The sequence below is a fragment of the Lepeophtheirus salmonis genome, chromosome 3 (genome assembly GCF_016086655.4).
Source record: "Lepeophtheirus salmonis chromosome 3, UVic_Lsal_1.4, whole genome shotgun sequence".
NCBI classification, from domain to species: Eukaryota; Metazoa; Arthropoda; class Copepoda; order Siphonostomatoida; family Caligidae; genus Lepeophtheirus; species Lepeophtheirus salmonis.
Window position 1 is genome coordinate 21390742 of NC_052133.2, and position 25060 is coordinate 21415801.

General features: G+C 31.7%; 1 protein-coding gene across 1 annotated transcript; it reads right to left on the reverse strand.

The window, feature by feature from the left end:
* Positions 1–11158: 11158 nt before the first annotated feature.
* Positions 11159–17562, reverse strand: LOC121114624 (uncharacterized). Its single transcript, XM_040708648.2, has 7 exons — positions 17202–17562; positions 14331–14615; positions 13443–13677; positions 13146–13362; positions 12956–13083; positions 12698–12899; positions 11159–11676 (listed from the first exon to the last, which is right to left on the reverse strand). The coding sequence occupies exons 1-7, from the start codon at positions 17256–17258 to the stop codon at positions 11514–11516; spliced, it is 1287 nt and encodes a 428-aa protein (XP_040564582.1). The 5' UTR covers positions 17259–17562; the 3' UTR covers positions 11159–11513.
* Positions 17563–25060: the final 7498 nt, after the last annotated feature.

Consider the following 25060-nt stretch of genomic DNA (forward strand, 5'->3'; position numbering starts at 1 on the left):
CTAGGTTCATGTGTAGTCCAAGTCCGGCAGGAGACGTCGCAACAGCAGCTGCGCCCTGAAGACCTCCATCATCAAGCCATGGGCTCCCTTGAGTGCCGAGTATATCCAGAGGTTTGAAGCAGATTCTACCACCACCTGGAGCTCACCATCATTTCTGAGGGTAGATACATTGACTCAAAAATGTTCTATGGGTTTCAATTAGTCAACATCCCCAAAAAAATAAAGTATACGATAGATTAAGAATAGAAAGGTGAGCAAACAAGTATTTAAACACATCCCTGACAGAATATTTTATTAGTCCAAATGCAGCTTGATGAAATTAAAGACATTGCCATCTTCAGGACAGGCTGAAAAGGCATTAAACTTAAAAAATATAGTTTTTGACAATTTTCTTCACCCTTGGTTGACAGAGGACTTCTAATCTTCAAACTTAATTTGGGGTATTTGGCAAACTCTTGACTAGATTTTCACTCAATAGAGTAGATCAGGGCCCTCTGGAGACCAAAGCTCGGTTAATTAAATCTTCATTAATTTTACTAACATTCACTCATGAACGATATTTGCTGTATGAGCAGAATGAGAATACCAACGAAGACATTCGACACTTCTTAGTGATTTTCTTAGTCTATGAAAGAACTTTTTTCTTAAAAATCTGCAAGTAGTCTGCGGCTCTTCATCGACATCCTTTATTGAATGCATTTTGTGCTACAATAACTTGCATAATTACTGACGCATAATATTTCGTAAAGTATATTTGACAAATTTCCTACGGACTACCTGTGATCTGAGTCAGAGATGTCTTAGATAACTATCTCAGGCACTTAACTCCCAAAGCTTTTATAGAATAATTCAAATGCAAATTCCAGAAATGACTTTTTTTTTGTAGTCAAGGGATCAAGGATGGTTGGCCATTCTGAGGGAGGACAACTTTCAATTTTTTTCCAAATTTGCTACAAATATACTTAAGGTTTTGTTTTGAAAATAACTGGCTCTGTCTAGAGTTAAAACAATAATACGATAGAAGATATTTCAACACTTTAAAAATGCAATTGGATATGTGTTCAAATCCTTTTTTAAGCAGCCAATACAAGATATTAAAATATTATTTCAGTCTCTGCGGTAAATAAACATCCCAAGGTATTAACGGAGATGATTAACTCTAAATATACTTTTTTAACAGCAATTTAATGGCCTAGATATCTATAGATAAAATGTATGTATATTTTTTAAGTGTTCTATATCTAATTCAAAGAGATATTCTGTTACAAGAAAAACGAAATTATTATACTAAGAATAGATCTCAATATTATATATACTCTAATGCATAGCTCAAGGTTGATATATACCATGAAGCATAAAGGTACTGGGAATTTTTTTGGGTTTTTGCTAAAAGGACCTTTAAAAAAACTTGAATGTCAAACATTCAAAGACATTGTAAATTCCATGTTTATTAAGCCCCAATTTTTAATACATAAAACATTGAATAATTTTAGATATTGCAAACTCTCGAAAGTTCAAGGATATTAAACAATTAATCAACTGATTTTTTATGATAAAATCTTGATTTGTTGTTATTTAGTAGACGTCGGTTTGGATGAGGAGGAAGAAATGAGGAATTAATTGTACGGAAAACAGTTTCCCATCATCTAGAATATCCCAGGATCTGAGTTTTTACTCTATAAGATGTGACATTCAGTCATAGAAAATAAACATTGGAGATGAGTTCATAGACAAACAAGACTCTGAAAAGGCTAAGGATAAATTTTATATTACATTTAGAAGACACTGACAATTTTTATTATGATAATATCTTGATCCTTCCAAATGAACCTTTTTTACACTTTTTAACTTTTTGTAAATAATGTGATGAAAAAAGAGATATTAGATGGGAAATAAATAGGGAAGGCCTTGCAATACATTCAGCTCTTAAGAAGGTAAAAATTTTATAGTAAGAGACATTAAAGTGGTTTCCCGTCCAACACGAGGTATGGTATTTGTAATATTAAATTTTGACCAACCACTAAAATTTTCTAATTCATAAGAAAATTTCATTTCTGTCGAATAATATTTCTTCAGACAACACAATACGAATTACCGCCAAATAAGGATACTAAAATGTACTTTTCTAACGTGGTCTTTAGTAATTATACAACTGAGAGAGATATTAGGTCGATTTTTGTAGCAGCAACGGGCAAAGTAGAGCTATGCCTGATCGTCCTATGGACCCTTCCCTATTGATTGTACCATTTTTTGTGGAATAAGCCAGGGGTCGAATTTTGTATGGCAAAAGGGCAGAGATCTAATGGAAAAAGAACAATTTTTTTATTGTATCACCTGTTTGGCTAATTTTGACTCTGCCCTGTATCTGTTGTCCTGTGAAAATTCTAAATTGCTTCGGTTTTGTCCAAATTGGGTAGATGAAACCAGACTAATTTTGAAAAGAGCAACACTTTTAAGATATTATCTTAAGTATTAAATAATTATTGTCATAAATATCTTCTTTTATTTTCTCTTCTTCTTTTTTATGTTTTTATTCATTCTGAACAACATGTTTATAAATCAGTGGAAACATTATTGTCATTGTTCATTATACTAAAAAGCAAAGAAGAAACGAAAGTTTCATGTTTTAACTAAAATTTGCTAAACAGCACAAGGATTTTAAAAAAAAACCGGCAAATCCACATATCTCATAAATTAATCGAATCATGAAGAGAGGATTCTAAGCTAGGTATAACAAATAATTATTAGCTCGCATTCTATATATTCATTAGTCTTTCCTATCAATGGAGAAGGAGTTGAGGATTATCATTGTCCGAGAGACGTAATCATAAAGCCACAAAGGGAGATATTGGTTCTTGTACTTCACTGCTTATATTATGCATTGTCTGATGTACTAAGTATCTCCTCAAACTTCATCCAGATCTCTTCGTTCACCATTTTATTTAAGGAAGTAATTTTTCCTCATTCGTAGAATAGATGAAAGTAGGTCTCCAACTTCTTATGACGAAAATAGCAATTTCTTCAACCATTTTTGACGTGTATCGGTGAATGGATTCTTCAAAATGATGTTTGGATATGCATGTTCCATGCCATTGTCAATACCAAGCCGTTCGATCCTTCCTCCTGCGATAGATGAAGGCTCCTACTTTGCACGACACATAATAACACTTAAAGCTTGCTTAATCCTTTTTGTTTAGAATGACTTCTAAGGTAATGAATCCAGAGATCGAATGACTGAGATAATTACTTTTGAAATATCACCCAGAGAACATCAGCTATGTTCTATTGGAAATAAAAAAGTTATTCAACACGAGGCCTACAGAAGTAATCTCAGCATTACTAAGGAATTCCCTCGGACTGTTCAGTCGAGGATTATAATTAAGGGGTTTGTTTGAACCTGGTAAAGGGAGTATATTATTCTCAATGGTAGAGGTTCATACCAATAATATCTTCCCCTAATGATGACCCGATCTTTAATCTCTTAATTGAAGTTATTTAAAGCAAAATAAAAAAATGAAAATATCACTGGGTAGTATTCAGTGTATAAACAATGAGAGACATTGCTTATTTGACATGATTTATTAAAACTGTGTAAAACAAAATATTAAATGTGTACTATCATTTTAGAACAAAAACAAAATTTCCTTATTATTTAAAACTTGTTCATATTGTGCTATGAAAAAAAGGACATGAGGATGCCACACCCTCTGCAATATTATCATTCTGAGAGTTGTGTTATTTTGCCGCAAGACGGCGCACTTTCTCTTGCTTTGTTTACAAACTAATATTAATACATAAACTACGTGCATTCCCCATTAGCATATCATTCATTCAACAAAAATATTTGACGTAAATATTCCATAAATAACTTCATATCAAAATTGACATCCACAAATGCTTTGAATGACATTTAAAACAAACATAATTGTTCTTTAATTGCTTTAATCAATTATAATAAAATAAACTTGTTAAGTCCTTCTTCCTTGAGACATGCACTAGGGATATTGTTTTCTAGATCCGTATTGGTGTCGATGCTAATTTGGGAAGGTATTGTGGTCTTATGTAAATATTCATCCTCTTAAAGTATTAGTTGTCAAGGATTCCATTGCTGAAAAACTTAGTTTAATCTTGTTTTCGATTTTTTAACGTCTTTGTCTGATATTGAAGACGGGTAATGGGGTCTCTACCACAACTTTAGGATGATCAAGGCCATCTTATTGCCTATGAAGACTGTGAGGTATCGAGCCACAGAGAGAGACAATTGTTACTTTTTAGAAGAAAAAAAAATCATTTCTTTCAATGATCTAAACTTTGAGGTATCAAGACCAACACAATGTCAATCAGAGCAGCATTTAAAAAAAATATATATATAAATGAACAGAAATTGGACTTGACTCGGAATATGAGCCAACTTATAGAATTGTATTTGAGTCAACATTTCCCAAGTGCAAATAAAGCCTGAGGTCAAATAATTCTAGACGGCTTTACAAAAAAATGTCTTGACGCAGAACTCTAGTACAAGTCTTTTATCAAAAACTTTAAACATAGCCTTTGTCATGGAAAAGATGGGCTCGAAAAACCGGTAAAGAGGTTTGCACGGAACACATGCATCCTGCAATCACCAAGACTCTATCGTACCCCTGGTCAACGGTCTACAGGATCTACGACAAATGGAAGCTAACTGGCCAGTCTGAACGGAAATCCCACAAGGTAAGAAGCGATAACAAACGGAATCCCACCTTTCTGACGATTGAGGCGAATACGGCAACGACGATGACCGTGCTCGCAAAAAACTGCAGAGTAAGTACTCAAACAGTCCAAAGGGTGGTAAAGACCGACCTGAATTTGACCTCCAACAAGCACTCGAAGAGGCACATCTTTAGATCGAAAATGAAGGAAGTCCAGTTGACCAGGAGCCGCAAATTATTAAATCTACTCAAGGATAAACCTCATCCTGTAACTTTCTTTAGCGACCAGAAGGAGTGGACTGTAAACATGGTATACAACAGCCAAAACAAGAGCTTCTTAGCTGACAAGAAGGAGAAGGTCCACATGGTCTACACAACCAAGTTCCCGGTCTCAATCATGACGTTGGGGGGCATTGGGTCCAATGGGATGGGGATGCTCCCGATCTTTTTCACCAAAAAGGGGATGGTCACCGCTGACAAACACGTGGATGAAAGCCAACGAGGGGCAACATATTCACCTTCCAGCAGGACTCAGTCCTCGCTCACAAGGCCCAGAAGACCCCCGACTTGATTAAAGGAGGTAAACGTCGAATTCTGGTACCCACAGACCTGGTACTCTAACTTTTCCGATTTGAACACAATGGTCTACTTCCTTTAGGGGAAGTTAGAGAGGAAAGTATGTTTGAGAACTCACAACAATTTGGCCGAGCTCAAAAAATGGATCGTGAAGTAATGGGGCAAAGTAAATTCTGCACATGTCGTCTCAGCCTGCTCTTCCTTCAGGAACCACTTCGACAAGTTCATCGCCTCCAATGGCGGATGCATCGAATAATCCTTCTCTCTATCGATGGATGAACAACTTTTATACAAAAAAAAATTCTGTAATATTAAAATTTCAGGAGTTATAACCTATTAAAAAAATGTTCCAATTTACTTGGAATCCCTGTATGTACATATTAAAGTTATATAATCAGGATTGAACTGATCTTCTGCTTCAAAAAAAAAAAAAATACACCTACCCAACAATATTTTCAGGTTTTTACAAATCGTAAAATTTTAAAGAACATATAAATCAATGAATTTAGGCCTATGTAGATTGAATCCATGCCATAGTTAATAACACTACTTCATTTATTTATAATGCTGCATGGGTGTGATCATGTCGTTTCTCTAACCAATCAGATGGACTAATAGTAATAACACATTTTCCAATTAATTCCATGTTTGCTTTTCAAATATGTACAACGTACATCTACATATATGTACTTCCAAACATACATACCTGGTTTGTGTAAGGAAGAGTCAAACAATCTATTAGTTTTTATTTCATCACACTCGTGACGTAAAAATATGTCGTTCATTGCTTTAAGATTTCTCAATTTACATGTAACATAATTAAAACCCTACACAGGTTGTTAATGTATTTTAAGTTAGAAATTCTAAACGCAATATTTGTTCCTTCTAAATCCATTTTCAAGAGAATACAAAGTGCGTCGTTTCGATAGTTTTTTATAATATGCACACATTTCTCCTTGACTTGATTTGTAAGACTGATAGATGGGTTCATCATTGATGTTCATAGAGCTTTTAAGATATTATTAGTAGTAGTAGAATGTAGATAGTACAAAATATTGCAGGGTTTCATACATAGAATAAATTAATAAATAAATAAATAAGAATGGTTTTTTTTTCCTTCATATCATAACCATTTACGTCTAATTGAATGAAATATCATGACAGCTAAGATTCGTTAAATCGACAAAGTAACCAATTCATTTTTTTTTTTTTGTTGTTGTTGTTGTTTTTTACATATCGGCAGATCATATTTTAAACAATTCTAGGGAGGTATCCCTTGCCCTTGTGTTGTATATAGTTGAAATAAATAGTTCCCATAATTTTGAAGTCCTTTCACGTAGAGCTTTAAATCTCATGTATATAAAATTTACTCAATAACATCATCAACATATCTTATAGATCGTCTTTCTCAGGTCTATTAATTATGATTAAGCTAATCTTGGGAACAATTTATCTTCATATAATTAATATCTTATAATAATAATCGTCATTCACTATAATTTAAATATCTATTTACGAAATTAAAATCTGAAAAATCCTTACGATTTAGAAAACTTGAAATAATATTACTTTAACTATAAAAATATATAATTATAAAAATGTTAATGTACTTATTTATATATCAGAAATGAAAATGAGGTATTGTACCATTTGAGACGTTTTAAAAGGCCGAAAAAGGAAGAATATGGAACGGATTTTAAATTTCATATTTATGTATTAAGGAACTATACAACCTCTGTTGAATCCAGGCTTCAAAGTGAAAAAGACAAAATCATTCAAAGATTTTGTATAATTACTTTTTATCAATTATAGTTCGAGATTGGTCCTTGATTACAACTTTTTCATATAGACATTTTAATTCGCTGTAAATCATCATTTAAGCTTACTTATTGTGGTGAAAGCTCAAAGACCTCATCAATTTTGTAATTTTTTTCACAAAAGCTTAGAAATGATAAAGTTAAAAGTGGAGGTTTAGCCTCTGTTTACAATACAGGTGTGCGCGTCTAAAACTGAACGCTCCTTTAAATTTTACGGCTTAAGGGCTCGACGAAGGGTTCTCTTGTAGACCTTAAGGCCTAGATCTTTCTTAACTAGCTGGTCCATGGTCCTTCTGCTGACGTTGAACTCCCTGGAGAGGCCGCTGACGGTGACCATGCCTCTCATGCAGTTCAGAACCTTGACAATTTCAGTGGGATTTTTTCCTCTTGTGGAAAGTTCGAAAATTGCGACTCGACGTCTTTCCATATTATCAGCTGTTGTTTCACTGTTGCTATTTAGATTTTGTTGGAGTTTTGTTTATAACTAGTCAAGACCCTTGCCTCGAAGTATACACCAGTTTCAACTCAATAAAATCACGAATATGTGCATGGCGTAAAATTTAAAGGAGTGTTCAGTTTTAGACGCGCACACCTGTATATACGGATGCCTTTTACCCTTTTAGTGTTATTGGTGCTTGTATATTAAAGGCTTGGACAAATTGGAATTGGGAGTTTGATGTTCCAAAACCTTACACTAACAACATAAAAAAAACTGCATTTATACGATCGTTGTCTTACCAGGTCTGCAAACCTAACTTCAATGTATCCCAACTAAAAGACTCCAGGGTCCTTCGGGTCCTTTAGTCTTTGGAAAGTTTCAATCCACTTACTAAATAATTTACCAATATCAATTTGTAAGGAAATAAAAACAAACAATTTTTTATAACCAAATATCTTCATTATGCCAAGGACAACGTACATGGAGGGAAAAAAATCTTTTGTTAGTGCTTCTTGACGCACTAATGAATGATGCTGAGATCTTTCACATCTATCCCTGTTTCTAGGCATTAAAAGGATAAAGTAAGACAAAAAAATCCTTGAGAGGAAGACTGGGAGCCTCAAAAACAAAAAACTCAAAAGTGATCCAAAGACAACTAGGCAAATTTCTGGCTCTGGTTAATGTGGTCTCCATCCTCACACGACATCAACCCTCTTGACGATGGGATATGGGATGCCAAAGAAAGGAATGAGGATGTGACATGTTCGGAAAATACGTACAGACTATCTGCAAGGCATTCAAGTCTATAATCAATGCCATTTTGGATGCCAAGGGTGGCCGCTATGAGATATAATTTATTAAATAAATTAATAACGTCTCAATGTCTTGTTGGTACATGCACTTTTTGATAGAGTTGAGACTGGGAAAATTCGTTTTAAGATTTGTTGGGACCCACTGTAGACGACTTTCATCAAAGTCCTCTTCGATAGCGAGCAATACATAGTCTTTAAATGGAAGAATTAGATAAAGTATTTGAAAACCTTTATTTAGATTCAGATAAGTGGGAGATGAGGAGTGGCTTGCCAACAAAATTTGCATCCCATCCTGCGGGTGTCTGCAGGGGATGGGCTGGAGGGGCTGTAGTAATTTTTTGAACAACTATCAATTTTTTGTTTCTCCAAAAACCTTAATATTGCAATGATTTTATTTTTAATCAAAAGGTGTGTATTTTTGAATTTTTTTTTCTTTCCAAAAAAAATCGTTTTGTATGAATAGCTTTAGATTTTTTTTCTGTTTTTACAAGAAATTTAATTTTTAGAGAATAGTTATGAATTTATCGATTTACTTTTTTTGTCAAAAAATTCTATTAACACATTTTTTATCAAAAATTTTTTTCCAAAAATTTGTATTTTGTTAATAGTTATGAATTTTTGACAAAAAAATCCATAAAACTTAATATTTGATGTTTAATATCTTGAAATTTTTCTTCCAAAAATTTAATTTTTTGTCAACAAGTGTGGATTTTTAAAAAATAATATTTGAAATTTTTTAAAACAATATTTAATTTTTCGAAAAAATCTTTGAAAGTCTATTAAAAAATAAAAATAATAATTATTATGATTATTATTATAATAATCTTGCGGACGGTCCTAATCCTTCTTCTGTAAATATATCACATATCTATCTAAAGAATATAATATTCAATCGGATTAATGTTTTGTTTAGGTGCATTATGTTGATTAAATAGATAAGTACTTTATGTATTTTCTTGATGCACTTATAAAATGTATTTGTGCCAACAACTTTAAAGATGGCTCTAACTGTTTTTTTTTAAAATACTATATATTCAGTAACATCCTGCACAATCTATATGGATTAAATAAGTAGATGATCATTTGACTTTTTCTCCGTCAACAAAACACATAAGATATGAGCATTGAGAACAGATACAAGTCACTAAATATTGTATCTTCTTCATACTCTAATTCATCATTACTCTCAGTTCCTTTTTAAGGACTTTGCTTCCACGATTTTCGATTCGAAACACAATCAAACTACTCGTTTGCTATACAAAGTCATAATTAGAACTGATTGGATCCTTCTTTTCTAAGAAATAACTTAATAAATGCATTAAAAATAACTCATTAAAAGGCCTAGCTCAAGGTAAAATCAGATATATTCTACCTCAAACGGATTCGGCCCATTTCTCATTATACATAATATTTAATGAATATTATCTGACATCATTATGTGGATATTATGAGTACACTACTTAGGGAATGAAACACATTGTGAGTTTTAGTTGGGCACATAATATTTTTATTTTGGTAATTTGTATATATTAAGATCTTCAATTCAATTCAATATCCATAGAAAAATGATTCTTTCTTTCTCTGAAAGAAAGAAAGAATTGTAAATAATGTTACCACTATGACAAAAAAATACAAAAAAAAACTGGAAAATAAAGTGGTTATCTTGAACATTTGAAAATTACTTTGGAGATAATATGCTTAGCTATCATGACGTTATATTCAAGAAAGGGATCTCTGGAAAGAAAAAACTAAGTTGATTGATTATAAAAGGAAAAAACGGTTGTTATTTCTTGTTTTATTCTTAAAAATATATTCTCTGCAATGTGGTGTGACCGTAGATCGTTTGGAGGTGCAACATATATCAATTAAAAAGCGCATTCCTTTTGAACTTATTTGTCCTGCATCCTAAATACAAATTTGAATTACCAATATTTTGTTACCTTTATTTTATCACGCAACCTTTCCTCCAAAAAGAATGGGGGAAAGGCTCAAAATTCGTTGCTAGTTTCCACCCAATTAAACAATTGTTCCATAATTGGGTGGAAATTGTTTACTACTGAACAATAGCTAATTCTAATTCAACCAATCAACGTTGAGATCCCTGATTTGGACAAATAAAGCAAAAACATCGACAGCTGACCACAAAAGACACTCTATACATTTGTATTAGCAAGGTAATGCCATTCATACAAACACTAAAATGTATATTGTATTTGTTTGTTAGTTGTCTTGAAGTATCTTCTTCTTTTCCTCAAATCGGTGTTCTTCACATTGATTGGTTGGATACGAATTAGTTTTTATTAAGTTGTGAACAGTTATAAACTATTATGCAATAATGATTCCATAGTTGGAAGAATTGTCCAACTACTATTTTATTTTTGGCCTTATTATGTTTCTTTTCGGAGGAAAGGTTGCGTGCTACAATAAAGGAAATGACGTGTCCAATGTTATTATAAAAATAGTTAAAATAATGACTAATAAGTATGTTATAAAAGTAATAGCATTCGATTATTAATTGTTTCGGAATCAGTAAAAATATATCCTTAGTCTTGATATTATTTAATTTAAATTTGAACTTTGGGTCAAATGCTTATAAAATTTAAGACAAGTATTCATCTAAATTTAATTTGGATCTGGATCCCAAAGTTCAGGTACCCAAAATTTACACGAGTATTTAGGTCTAAAGATCCGAACCTACCCGTATCCAAGAAGTTGATGTTGCGAGTGGATACAAAATATTGACGTACTTTCCTCGTCTATGTTTTTCATTATCTATAGTAATTAAACCATTTAAAGGATCTTAATTTGTAGTTAAAGGAGATGAGATTTGAGTTGTAACATTTATTTGTCTTATGTGCAGGATGGAATCTGCATTTGTATGCATATAAATAATAGTTGACAATGACTCAGAGCTGGTATATACATAATATGTAGAAATAAAAAGTTATTTGTTACAGAATAGGTTGAAATACATAGTAGGGTATATGTGTCTAAACGGCAGTAGACAAGCAAACTATCAAAAATAATAATGCAATATGAATAAAAGTTATTATTGATTAAAAGGAGCTAAGGTTATTGAGATATGTAAGAATGAATTTTTAAGAAGGGCTTTCAAAAAAAAAATGTGTTTTATATATATATATATTTTTGTTTTTTAAAGAAATAATTTGGGTACTTTTTCTTAGTGTCTACGATGATGACTATATTTGGAATGATATGTGTCTGTATCTGAGGGAGGTCTCCTTTCGTCATATTCATCGTCTTCTTCGTAGTTTTGATTGTCAACAGCACCGTACTCACTTCCGTACTCGGATTCAGAGCCATAGGCCTTTCCATTAGCATACCTAAGAAATTCATGAATGAGCAACGTTCAGAAATTTAAAAAAAATGTATTTATAATTAATTAAGACGAAAGTTATAAACCAAGGGGCGAAATAAACACCATACCATTAATATTTGTCCACTAGAGGCGTTATGCTGCAATTAATATTACTAGAGGTGTAGAAAATATGCCTTGGCGGGTTGCAAAAAAAAAAAGAAGAAACTGAAAAATGTCATGTTACCCCTGACAATTTGAAGAAGGTTTTGGAAAGGAGCTCATAAATGTTTATGACGTTTCATTACACTAGTTGCAAACAGCTCTAATTTGAAGTAAATCAAACTTTGTATCGAGCACAAACATGGACAGAATTTCTTTCCTTCGTTGTCAAATATCAATGAAATGATATTTCATATATTACTGAGTGCAAAAAGACTTATAAATCCCCAACAATTTCTCAGTTTTAATCTACTTTTTTCATAATCAAACGCACCCTTTATACTAAGCTGTTCTCTCCACAAGAATGAAGGAAAAAATAATATTTTAGAAAATAAAAAACACTGTTGAGCTTGCGATTCTAAAAAAAAAGAATTTATAAGTCAAAGTATAGCTTTTCTACTTAACTAACTACGCTGCATCACTAAATTTCCTCTTTTAATAGAGTTAACATGATGAATTATGTAGAAATAAGAATAAATTGGATATGTCATGAGGGGAAAAGATAAAAGAACGTCATTTCTTCCAGTGAGGCTAATCGGTAGCAGGTCGGGAATGTTATGAAAAAAGAAATCGAAAAACAACATCGTACCCCTGACAATTTGAAGACTGTTTTGTAGAAGAGCAACTCAGCAGTCACAACGTCTCCTTAGATCAGCTGCAAGCAGCTGTGATTACGGGGAGGGTAAGAAATAAATAAACAAGTTTAGCAACTCTAAAAGTCTCAAAAGCGACATCTTGTGGTATAAAAAAAGTTTACGTAGACAAGGAATTTACTCAACTAAAAGGGTCATTTCTCCACTTGGTTTATAACTATGAATAAGACTTACCCGTATTGAGAGTCGTAAATGCTATAGATTGAGGGTTCCTTCTCAATCACTTCACTTTTGGTACAAGAACACGTCATTGTAAAACAGAGACAAATGTTGATGAGAGACATAATCAGAAAAAGGACGCCAAAAGCAATGCAGAGATATTTGATATAATCATCCGCGTTGCTCTCAGACGCAACAGGACAAAACAAGAGTCCATCTATGGATGAAAATAAATAAATCTCAGATTACGTCATAGAAATAAAAATCCCTTACCCGCACTTCCAGGAGTTCCAGGCTCCACAACAAAGACAGAAGTAGAAGTTGTAAGAGTTGAATTGCTCCCTATAATAAGATCCTCATTTTTACCAAAGTTTTGACTACAATCTGGCCGGGGGCATCCTCTGTGGGGCAGAAAAAGGTACACTTTATGAACAAACTTTTCATGCATGGAATGATATCTTACTTGCAAAGGGTGACGTCACATTGAAAATAGGTTTTATTGGAGGAAGGGAGTCTAAACATGTAGAGATCCGCTGATGCCATGCCTTTTGTTTCACTATAAGTAAATTCCGACATGAGGATATCGTTGACAGGGCAACCATGTTTGTTAATGAGCTCTTGTCGATCATCTCCTCGCTCGCTGAACGCAAAACATGAGTGAATCATGAGATCTAAAGACTCTACAGCATATAAAAGAATAATAATCAATATTGGAAGGAGGCATGGTGTCGAAGGATCAGCAAGGAGTACAGCTACTTACCGTCAGGGTTGATGGTATTGACTGCGAGTTTATACTCCTGACCTTCTAGAACAAGGGAAACGGCTCGATTATCAGTATCTTCGGGTCGTGTTACTCTTAGTTTCACCAAGGACTTTTCATTGAGTGAGTTGGTGTAGCCAGAGCTTTTACAGCCCACAAAGTAATGTTTGTCTTTTGCAAGCTCAATGGTAGAATGTTCTCGCACAACCAATAAAATGTAATACTCATTGGTCCTCTATCAAATAGATTACAAAACATATCATTTATTAATTAGATCTAATCATACTTAAAATAAATACATATAGCCTAAGTATCTATGTAGATATTTTGAGTAGATTTGTATTACATTTACACGTGGGGTAAGTGGCCTTTTACAAGGTCATGGATAATTTTTGTGAGTGTTCATATTTTGACCGACTTTGAAGAGAGAGAAAAATCTCCTCCCTTATTTATACAGGTAGAAACAAGTTCAAAAACCTTATATAGGTGGTTTTAGTTATATGCATGAAGCTACATATTTAATTTATTCAAAATAAAATCCCATCTAAAGATGGGATTTTATATCAAATATGGTTTATGGGTTATTTTAAGTGACTTTATATATATATATATATTAAGGGTATATTCGTTTAATGAACTAATGATTCTAAATACACAAAGAATCATTCTTGACCTTCATATAACAAAAAAAAAAGTGTATTGATAACCCTCAGTGACTATGCCAATTCCTAGTTATCCTTGAACTTTAAACAAAAAATACATATTTAGAAAGAGAGGTAGGTTTTGATCCAAAAACTCAAAAGTATGACTCAAAGGCTTTTTCTCAATAGGAAATTCCTTTTGATTACTTGACTATACTAAAGGATGCAAGGAGTGAATAATACTCACGCTATTATATTTAACTCCACATTTGGAGGTTTGATTCAAAGCTGATCCAGAGGATGAGGACGAGGCAAGCTCATTTGACTGAGGGATATCAATTCTGAATGATGTTTTAAGTCCACCTCGTCCACGAACAAAACAACCATTCTCTGTCCGATTCGGACCGTGAACAATGCCCTCAAAAGGTTTCAATGTGTTCACAGTGATGTTGATCGTGTCTCCAATGCATTGAGCGATAATGCAAGGGGAGAAATCATTGTGGTTTAAGGGTGTTTTACAATTGTCTTGGCCCTGAAATGAGAAGAGGAAGATATGATTTTTTATTTGTTAAAATGGAGGATCCTTGATAAGATGGTGTTTTGTTTTATTGTTCATTAAGGATTTGGATGAAGACTACATGAGTTATTATAAAAGTACAGATGGAACAGCAGTATGATGCTCACATAAAAGCTATTGGCATTTGCAAAATTTGCCTCTAATTAGTCTTGGATACTTTGATTGGTTAAACTCAAATTAACTCCTGTTACCCAATTTGGGCATGAGTTAACTTAATGGAGTTTGGGGGTTAACAGAAATCAATTAAAAGGGTGTTCCTTTTTAATTTATTTTTAAAATGCCCTAAATATAAATATGAATTTTGAACTTTCACCTTTCCTTGAAAAAGAAACAACGAAAAAAAGCCCGAAAATCAGTTTTTCGTTAGCCAATTCTTTCCAGCTAGGGAATGGTTGTTGGGAATTGTTTGCAACTATGCAATAGCTAACTCTAATTCAAACCATCAATGTAAAGGACACTACTTAAAAGGGAAAAAAGACATACACACCAACAGCTGACAACAAAATAGACTGGGTTTTTTGTATGCGAACAATAAACATATAAAATAACTTTATTATTCAAGGAGTTGTATTATTTTGCCGCAAGGCAGTGCTACTTTCGAGCATTTTGTAAACAAACTAGTAAAAGTAAACAAGAGCCATGCACTATTATAAACAACTCCCTACGACTTAATGAAATAACTAGCCCCATAATTTCAACGAATTAGCAAACTAAAGATATATATATTAAAAATCACATATCGCTGATTCAATACAAATGACACGTCGTTACTTTTATGCATCTCGTAACCTTCCCTCCAAAAAGAAACAAAAATTAGGTCTAAAAGCGATTGATAGTTAGCCAATTATTTACAAGGATGCACTTATTATTTATTAATAATTGTTGTGAATTGTACAAAGCTGAACAAAAGTTTGTTCAAGTTCAACCAATCATCATTCAGAACAGTAATAATGGGAAGGGGGGGGGCAGGGAAATCGATGTCTGACAACAAAATACATAGTATATTTTTACAGTAATCTGGTGTGGTAATGCCTTGATGAATCTCTAATTCACCAGGTACACAAAAGTTCTCTTTACTATGGGATGAAGCTCCTGATGTAGGCGTTATCGTCTCCTACTCTCTGATTCCTCACACACAAATGGGTACATAATTAGTCATTACTCCTTTAATATTGAAAGAATAAGTATAAAATGAATTATTCCTAGGATCAAAAAATATGACTTAGGCTTAGGTTGAAAGAAAAAATAGAAGCAAAACATGTTTGTCATTTTCTTTGGTATCCTTTGGGAGCAACATCTTCATTCTTATCGTTATACAGCACCGAGCCAATGACGTATATCAACTTAATTACATAATCTCTACTCAAAAAATAAGATTGTAAAAGGATAAATCCCCAAGTTAATGATTACTAATGATATTTCCTCCGCGCTCAAACGTCCCTGGATTTAATCAAGATAGTAAACATCATCAAGTATTCTTTATATTCTTTCCCAGAGATGCGTTAGACATAATAAGTCATATTAATGATTTATTTAGGGGTCTTATTATTTGGGTAACCTATGACAATATATATGTATATATTTAGTTAGGAGATAAATAATGAACTTAATTATATGGAGTGTAAAAAGTAAATCTGAGCATTCCTTCCTGGATGGATTAAAGGAAATAATCTATTCATAGTGACGTTATATCTTTATAAGCATCCTAATACATATATATGTTAAGGGGTATGAATCACAGTCAGAAAGAGTCGTGACTTTGTGTGTTACTACAAAAACCTATAAGCCCATGTTAAACAAGATATATAATGGGTTATCACTACCAACAAACCAACAGTTCATTCGTTCCTTCATTTGAGAGATGTAACTTTATGTAACAATAGATATCTCAACATAATAATATGTAGATTTGTCTAATTTGATGAGGAGTCACAACAGGAAACAAAGATTATACATTTAATATGTACTATTCTGTAGGGTATCATATCGTAAAAAATCATACTCCAAGGCTGTAAAAATAAGAAACCCCTCGACCGGATATTACTGTGATTTCTTTCTATCTATAAAACAATCAAATCAAAGTCATGTTAGATTCATAGTTAGGTAAGTAATAGGCCTGGCTCTAAGTAGTCACTCTGTAAATAACTCAATCCCTAAGAAATAAACAAATCTCCTTCTGGGCGTTTACAAATGTGCGCTGTGTCTTCAATTGTATGTGTCTATGTTGTACATTAACTTAGACACTACAGATGTGCTCCAACATATGAAGAGTACTTCTTGTGTGGGTGTTTAGTTATTATAATGTACAGCAATATACTATGATTGGTATGTTGCCTGATGGTTTACACAAAGAAGAATACAAACATAATTGAAACCGTTTCATTAGACCCTTACATCCATCATACTAAATATAAGTTCCACAGACTGATTCTCCTATTATATGTACAAGACTTGAAATCTTCTGCATATCCGGGATATGGGTAGTATAATTATGTTAAAGTTGGGTAGGGGATCCCCACATATTAGGACTCCGTTACTTACAAATGTCAGTACAAGGAGTTGAAGCAGAATGCTTGTGAATAGGTTGATTTGAGCCATTTTTGAAGTGATTATTATAAAAGTCTGGATTTCGCAAACTTATATTTTAATTATGAGTAATTTTTTGCTGGTGTTTGCAAATTATTTTATTCTTCTTTTTTCAGAATGACTCTGTAGTTTTTGGTAGAAATTTGTGTATTTCAGTGAGATTTACTCCTCACTCAACTCAAATGATTCACAACACATTGGACCAACACAACACTTCACCTACACAACAATTAAACACCTCGTCTCAAGCCCTTTATCAAACTAACTACAAATAAAAAAATGTATGAACAAATATTTCTGCTGTACATACACACACAAAACCATGCGACGGCCGGTTGTTCACTGCTGTAAGTAAGCAACGGGTGTGTGAAATTCGATTCAAACCCCATATTTTGAATAATTGGATTAACAATCCATCAATGTTTTCACCATGATGAATTGTCTAAAAAAGTACTTCATTCATCCCAAAGTATCCTTGATAAACATCAGATCGTATCTTATTCGTAAATTAAGTCCAGGTGTGCAGGTGCTGCAGAAGGGGGGGGGGAGCAAAAAGAAACATTAGGGAGCGAAATAATAAAAATACATACAGGCAATACTTATTACTATTATATTCTTGGGCATGGTTACAAAAACGTAGAAAACCAGTTTTATTATTTGGAAGCGGGCGCTCATTAAGTATCGTCATAATTTTTATAATCATCTCTTCAGAGTACGTATGGGTATGATGATGAAGGTCGAGGAATTACTTTACCTGGGGTCCGTATTATACCTAAAATATATCTATTTACTTGGTATTAGTATTACTTGTAGGTACAGGGCAATTGAGTATATATTTCTAATGAAAGAATTGCGATTTCCATGATTACGTCATTCTACAACTCTAGAGTGCATATATCATGTTCAAATCCCTTTTTACTCTAATTATGTCCTAATATGTTCTTGGGGCCTCTATGAACCCCTCATTATTCATAACATATCCGCCCAAAATGATGATTCATGTGAATGAATTAAGTTACTTTATTATATATTTACAAGGAAGTAGATTACTACTTATAAGCAAATGTGCAGGGGTAATTATTGTATATATTCAAATGATATTAACTTCTAAATATCGAATTATGTCTTTAAAAAGTTATAAATAATACTTCTCATAGAGACAAAAGCAGGAGTCCTTCTCTAAATCGTAGGTATAATGTCGAAGATGGAATGAATCACACATAGTTTATCTAATGAAAATACAAAATTATAAAAGTTATATAAAAAGTCTGTTGTGATGGACGTTATATAATTGTTATTTAAGTTGCAAAAAAATATATATTTTTCATTTTTTTATTGGTTATTGGTTAACGTCTAATCATTTCATTGATGAATATTTAAATTTTTTTAACAAAATCTATTTTATCTTATACACTAATTCCTTTACCTTTTGTACAGCAATAAATACCTGGAAAATCATGCATCAAACAACAATTGTTGCCTGTGATAAGAAATAGGTCAACAAATTTATATACAAAGGTTGCGTGATCTTTTTAATAAAGTTCCGTATTTATTTTAAAGTGGTTATCATTGAAATTACATCATATTATGTATTATTAAAGAAATCATTGGTATTATATATTGGGTACTACGGCGCGATGGGATGCCCCCTGACTTTGACTTCAAAAAACTATTTATTCAGACATTTATTTACTTTCTAAATAGTCTTTGGGGATATTTACATTCCCTTTTCAAAAATTGAATTTGACTTAAAATTATGAAAATTGTTTTAACATTAGGTGATCATATTTTGATTACCCAAAAAGAGTATCAGTAACGGTTTTGGGGGTTGAGAAGGGGGATTGTGACATAAACATAACTGAAGAGTACCCTAATATTAATACATTTTTAATTTTAAATCTTATTTCGATCATATCCGGGGAAAGAGGAGGATTAATGATCACCGTATTTAAAATATTTCTTGAGAAATATGTAAAATAAGTTTGTATTGTAAGTACAACTTATATGTAAATAGTAGCGCCTAAACATCTGAAATCTTTCGACAAATCATTTTATCATTAATTATTTCCCATCATAGACTTATGCACAGTCTGACTAGGTCCGTAATTCTTGGAGTTCAAGAACACTGCAGAGTGCAGAGGACTGGTCATTGCCTACACAGCAGCAATCGATAGAAAACAAAGAGTATAAATCACATAACATGGAACTAATTAGTTTTTGGATATCAGTAGAAAAAGAGTATCCAGTAACTTCAAATTAGGGTGTTGTTATTCAGCTATCAGTATCATTCCCAAAACTTATAAGATAATTAATTACCTGGGTAAACAGACTCTTAATCCGAACATATGTACATTAAGAACAAGTATAGAGCCTCTCAATTGCTGACATTTGCATTATACCATCATTTTCCTAATAAAGGAGTGCCTAGAGATTTTATTCACATTTGAAAAGTGGCCTGTTTGGAAAAAATGTAAGAAAATGCTTTAAAACAACGGTGCATAATCGGTTAACTCTAACTACGTTACACGAGCTCCCACCAATAACTCGGTGATGGACATCATAAATATATTAGACCTCAGATGTAATGGCAGTTCTTAAAGGATTTGATATTTTCTTATGAAGGTAACACTGAGGAAAGTATGAAAGCAACAACTATATAACTTGATTTTCAAAAATTTCTTCGAAAAATTAAATATTTGAAATTTTTTGAAAAAAAAATTCAAATAATGAACTTAATTTAAAAATATTTTCCTTCAAAATTTCATTTTTTGTGAATAGCTACGGATTTTTGAAATTTTTCGGAGAAAAGCTTAAAATTTTATATTGATAAACAAAAATTTTATATTTGAAATTTAATCTGAGTTTTTTTTTCTAAATAATTTGATTTTTTGTGAACACCTGGATTTTTAAATTTTTTTTCCAAAAAATTTCATTGTTCAATTTTTTTTTTTTTTTTTTTAAATGCTCATTTTCGGATTAAATTTTTTTTTTTTTTTAAATTGAAAAACCAAGGTACCTCCATCCAAAAAAATTAAGTATATAATCCTGCGGAAACTCCTGCTAAACAACCTCACTTTATAAAATTAAACACTCCAGTTTATTTCAGATTAAGGTGAATTATTGCCGTGTATTTGGATGCCAAATAGGAACGACAAATAAGTAGTACTAGCAAAAGACTATCAGCCATTGCTCGGACAAAGGAGGGAGCGGGAAGTCACATAGACAATACAGAGGAAAACTTATATTTATAAGGTCAAAATTTCTAGCAAGAAATGAAGCCAAGAATATAATTTATCTTTGAGTTTTTATCTAGCAGGTCAGGTTTCAGAAATATCTGAGATTATAGTAATTCGGGATTATTATTGTTCAGAGTCATTTTTCATCATTAAGACAATCCCCAAATTGAGGTACGATGAATAAAACTGATGTAAAAGGGTATTTATCATTATCAAATAGAATGAACAAATTTCCAATAAATCTTGATGAAACTCAATCAAAGGGCTTTAAAAATAAAAATAAAACTGTTATTAATATTATAAATTAGAAAACTTACTTATTTAAGCCCCTAAATACCTAACATTAACAATCAGATTTTCTGCAAAGATGTTCACAGATAAGGACAATTTAACTTTGATATGTCAATCTAGAACAAAACGTTAAAAATATATTCTCGGTCATAACTTTAGAACATATTGAGAAACAGAGCTCAAATTAGGGTCCTTATGTAGGTTTCATAAGAATCCAACCTAGAAAAAATGAACATAGGGCGAGATGTGCGCTCTACCGAGTTAACATTCTAATTTTATATCTTTTTAATGTTTCTACTTTTCATTTGAAAATGAAAGCCCCATTTATGGTTGAAGTGGTTATTCAAATCACTCTACTTATATTTTAAACTTTTAAAAAGATATTGATGAACAACTTTCTATCGGCAAAATAGAAAAAAACAAATTTCCAAATCAAAGATGACAAAACAGACGTCAAGAAATGTATAAACTTACTAAATAGCATTAACGGAGGTGAAAATAGACAACGAAGCGGTGATTCTAAGAAAGACCAAGAACCGACACTGATTTGGCCAAGTGTTTGTTTCACACAAATACTTTGACACTTCCCTTCTAAAGAAAAGACCAATGGAAATGACCTCCTTTTCAATATATATTCTTAATTCATATTTGTTTTTTAAAGAGTGTGGCATAGAGAAAGTGCTCGTAATGTCCCCCAAAAACTCTCCCTTGATATAACATTAAAACAACGATCCAGGAATATTGCAAAAGATACAATGATGAGAATTATCAGCATTAATTGGACATAATATGGCATACTACTACAGTTTATAAAACGTATAAGGGACTATTCATAGGGAATGATAAAGTTCATTTGCATATACGTAGAAGGATTAGGGAAAAGATCTTGATAGGAATATATAATAAATGTAACTAACCTAATTAAACTAAAAAATCATTAAAAAATATATTTATAAATATTTCAATCTTAAAGTAGGACATTGATGTGATATTGAATGGCATTGTTGGTATTAATCTACATGTAACTTATTTATTAATTAATCTACACTTGAAGCACAACAATTCGTTTGACAATGTGGGAGAGTTGGTGACACGATTAGAGCCCCATTAATTTTTCAAATTTATGTAGATAATACTATTTGTCATCTAGGGGGAGCTACGCTTTTTGAACACGTATCTTTATTTAATCGGCATGAATTCATTTTTGAACTATGAAGGTAAATTAAGCAAAGAGAAAAAAAACTATGAGACAAGAGCATTGTTTACTTATATTCGCTTGTAAATAAAGTGATAGAGTCTGGCGCCGTCTCATGGTACAAAAATACAACTTCTAAATAATAATGTTATTCTATAAAAAATAACATGTACATTGTACATTTGTTTTTCATACCTATAAAAGGGAAGATGTTATCAAATTTCTTCTGAGCATGCGACATTTTTTAAACAAAAATCTACAGACTGTCACACCACCCTCTGGAAGATATATATATATATTGGATTGCTCATGTCCTATTGCATCGCTAAGAGAGGAAAATAATAAAAGTGGATAAAAGTTAAAAGTATTTATAGAGAAAGTCGAAAATGAGTCTCACAGTTCCCAAATCTAGGCCTGAAGATATTTTCATCCAGCCCAGTTCCAATCCTCATATTTCTTTTAAATTCACTTCGAGAACATAATTATTATTATAATGTAAAGTCCATACCAGGGGCGTGGCTAGCTTATAGAAACAAAGAATGAAGGTAGAAGCAAAGAGACAGAGAGGGATTTAGAAAGAGACAAAAGGAGAAGAGAAGTGGGTATAAGGAGTGAGAAGGAGATATGAATAAAAAGATAAAATGGAAAAGAGGTTTTATTTCAATCAAAAACAGCCTCTTAATGATGTCAGAGGCCCCCAAAAATATATTAGGAATACATTTGGTTATTTTATATGTCTAATTGGTAAATTTCAAACTGATTTGTTCGAACATTTAAAGGTCTCCAGCTATCGAGTACAAGTAAAATGGTGAGTCATTGATTGATGAGTTACAAGTTCTCAAAAGATGGTCTGAAGTCGATGTTCTCACAAGTTTCGATTCCCTGTCCTTATCTTTGAAAAATTGTAAAGTAAGTTCATCTGTTGTATCTGAAAAAAAAAACATTTTGGGATGTTGAGGGTAGTTTTCACGTGAGCAAAGAAATCTCCTCCAGTGCGTTTCGTAACTTCTTTTTATAGCTTTGGTTGTTACTAACTCAATAATAAGGAGATATGCTTATTATTGCTTTTTAAATGCATTAACTCTTTTAACAAATTTCGTGTGCAAAAATCTACAAGTGAGATTTGCAGTCAGGAAAATAATTTATATTTTTGCACTTCTTGAATAAATTTGTAAGTAACTCAAAGATGTATACTTCCAAGTCAATTTTACTTAAGTACAAAGTTCATAATTACATTTTTAAACCTCTCTTTCAAGAAGCGTAATAAAATTATAGATCCAACATCATTCAGTATTTAACCATTAAACCTTTTAGTAAACTTTGATGCAAAAAACCCTAATAGGAGGGAATTCAAATTAGATATTCATATGATTCGAGTCTTAAGAAGTAAAGTTAAGCTATTTTTTATAACTAATATAGTATTTTCAGATGTTAAACTGAATAATAATCTACCTTCTGTTACTTAACCTCCAATTAATTTCGTGGTTAGTGAACTAAGTAAACCAGAAATCCCACAAATAAAACGTATTTAATTACATGATAAACTATTATAATGATTATGCCATTTAAATTTTGCATCATGTTTTGAACTGTAACACACATTTTGCACTCGTAAATACCAATGAAAATGATTTAAAAAACTTGCAATTTTAAAATAGTCTTAACAAAATGAGCTAAAATTTGTTATACTAATAGTAAAAACATTCAACTTTTATAACTTTATGCGCATTTCGGGAATCAAATTAGTACCCATCAGTTTTTGATGAGATGTGATTGCATATATGTTATAAAATAATTGCTATAATAATATTATAATTTAGGTTACCGTTGTACGTTTAACAATTTAAAAAAAAAACCAAGAAATTTAAAGGAAAAACAAACGAACTACTTTTAAACAAAAATGTTCATACTATTCATTAAACCTCATTTAAAAAAAATGCAAAACATACTATTAAATCCTAAACAATGCATTATTTAGTTGAATGAATCATTTCATATAATTAAATGTAATTTTCCAGGAGTATACTAAAAACAATTGGCTATAAAATAGATGTAGATTGAAAGAAATATAATGCATGTATGTAACCCCTGTAAAAAGTAGGGATCGAATGAACGAATTAACCATTTATAATGATATTATGTGGCCCGTCAACACATAAGTATGCTCGAATGATCTTTTTCCAAATTGAGTGTGAATTAAATTTATATTCTGTGATTAATTTTGTCAGTTTATATCTACCAATTATTCTTATTAAACCCTTTTGAGGCATTATAAATTGCTCTTGAAGTAATCCAAATTGATCATAACAATAACATTCATATAAAAATAAACATGAATGTTATTTGAAAAGCCATATCGGGGTCATTATAAGTTTCTTGAAGCTAATATATCAAGGTTTTAAACTATAATTAAATAATCCTTGAGTATTTTAGCATATCCCATAAATTTGAATATAAATCCTGTAATTGACTCAAATATGCCTATGACATATGAAGCTGTTTGAATCAGGGGCGTCTGCAGAATTAATTTTTTTTCTGTTTTTTTTTGGGGGTGGGGGAGATAAATTGAAAAATTTGCACCCTTTCACAAAAAAATTAAGTATTAAATGTTTTGTAAAACAAATTCAAAGAATCACAGCTAATCAAAAATTTACTGCTGGTTACAAAATTTAAATGTTAAAGAAAGAAAATAGCTTTCCAGAAAAAATATTTTTGAAAAAATTCAAAATTTAAAATTTTTGGGAAACAAATTTCAAAAATTTACAGCTATTCACAAAAAATTCCAAAAATTCACAGCTGTTCATAAAAAATTTCAAATATAAAAGTTTTTGAAAAAAGAATTAAAAAATCAATGGCTGTTAACAAAAATTAAATTTTTTGTAAATAAATTTCAAATATTCAACTTTTAGAAAAATTCTCAAAATATTATTTTTTTTTGAATAAGAAATTCAAAAATCCTTTTCTGTTCAGAAAAATTAATTTTTTGCAAAGGAATTTCATAAATTAATTTATTGGAAATAACTATCAAAAATCTACAGTTGTCAACAAAAATATAAAAAAAGTTTATGAAAAAATTCAATGTTCATTGTTTT

What these genes read in the sequence shown, in the direction of transcription:
- LOC121114624 (XM_040708648.2), bottom strand. Translation starts at nt 17,258, where the DNA reads ATGGCTCAAATCAACCTATTCACAAGCATTCTGCTTCAACTCCTTGTA. An exon ending in AACTCCTTGTACTGACATTT is followed by an intron (nt 14,616 to 17,201) that starts GTAAGTAACGGA and finishes TTCTCATTTCAG; the next exon opens with GGCCAAGACAATTGTAAAAC. An exon ending in ATTTACGACTCTCAATACGG is followed by an intron (nt 11,677 to 12,697) that starts GTAAGTCTTATT and finishes TGAATTTCTTAG; the next exon opens with GTATGCTAATGGAAAGGCCT.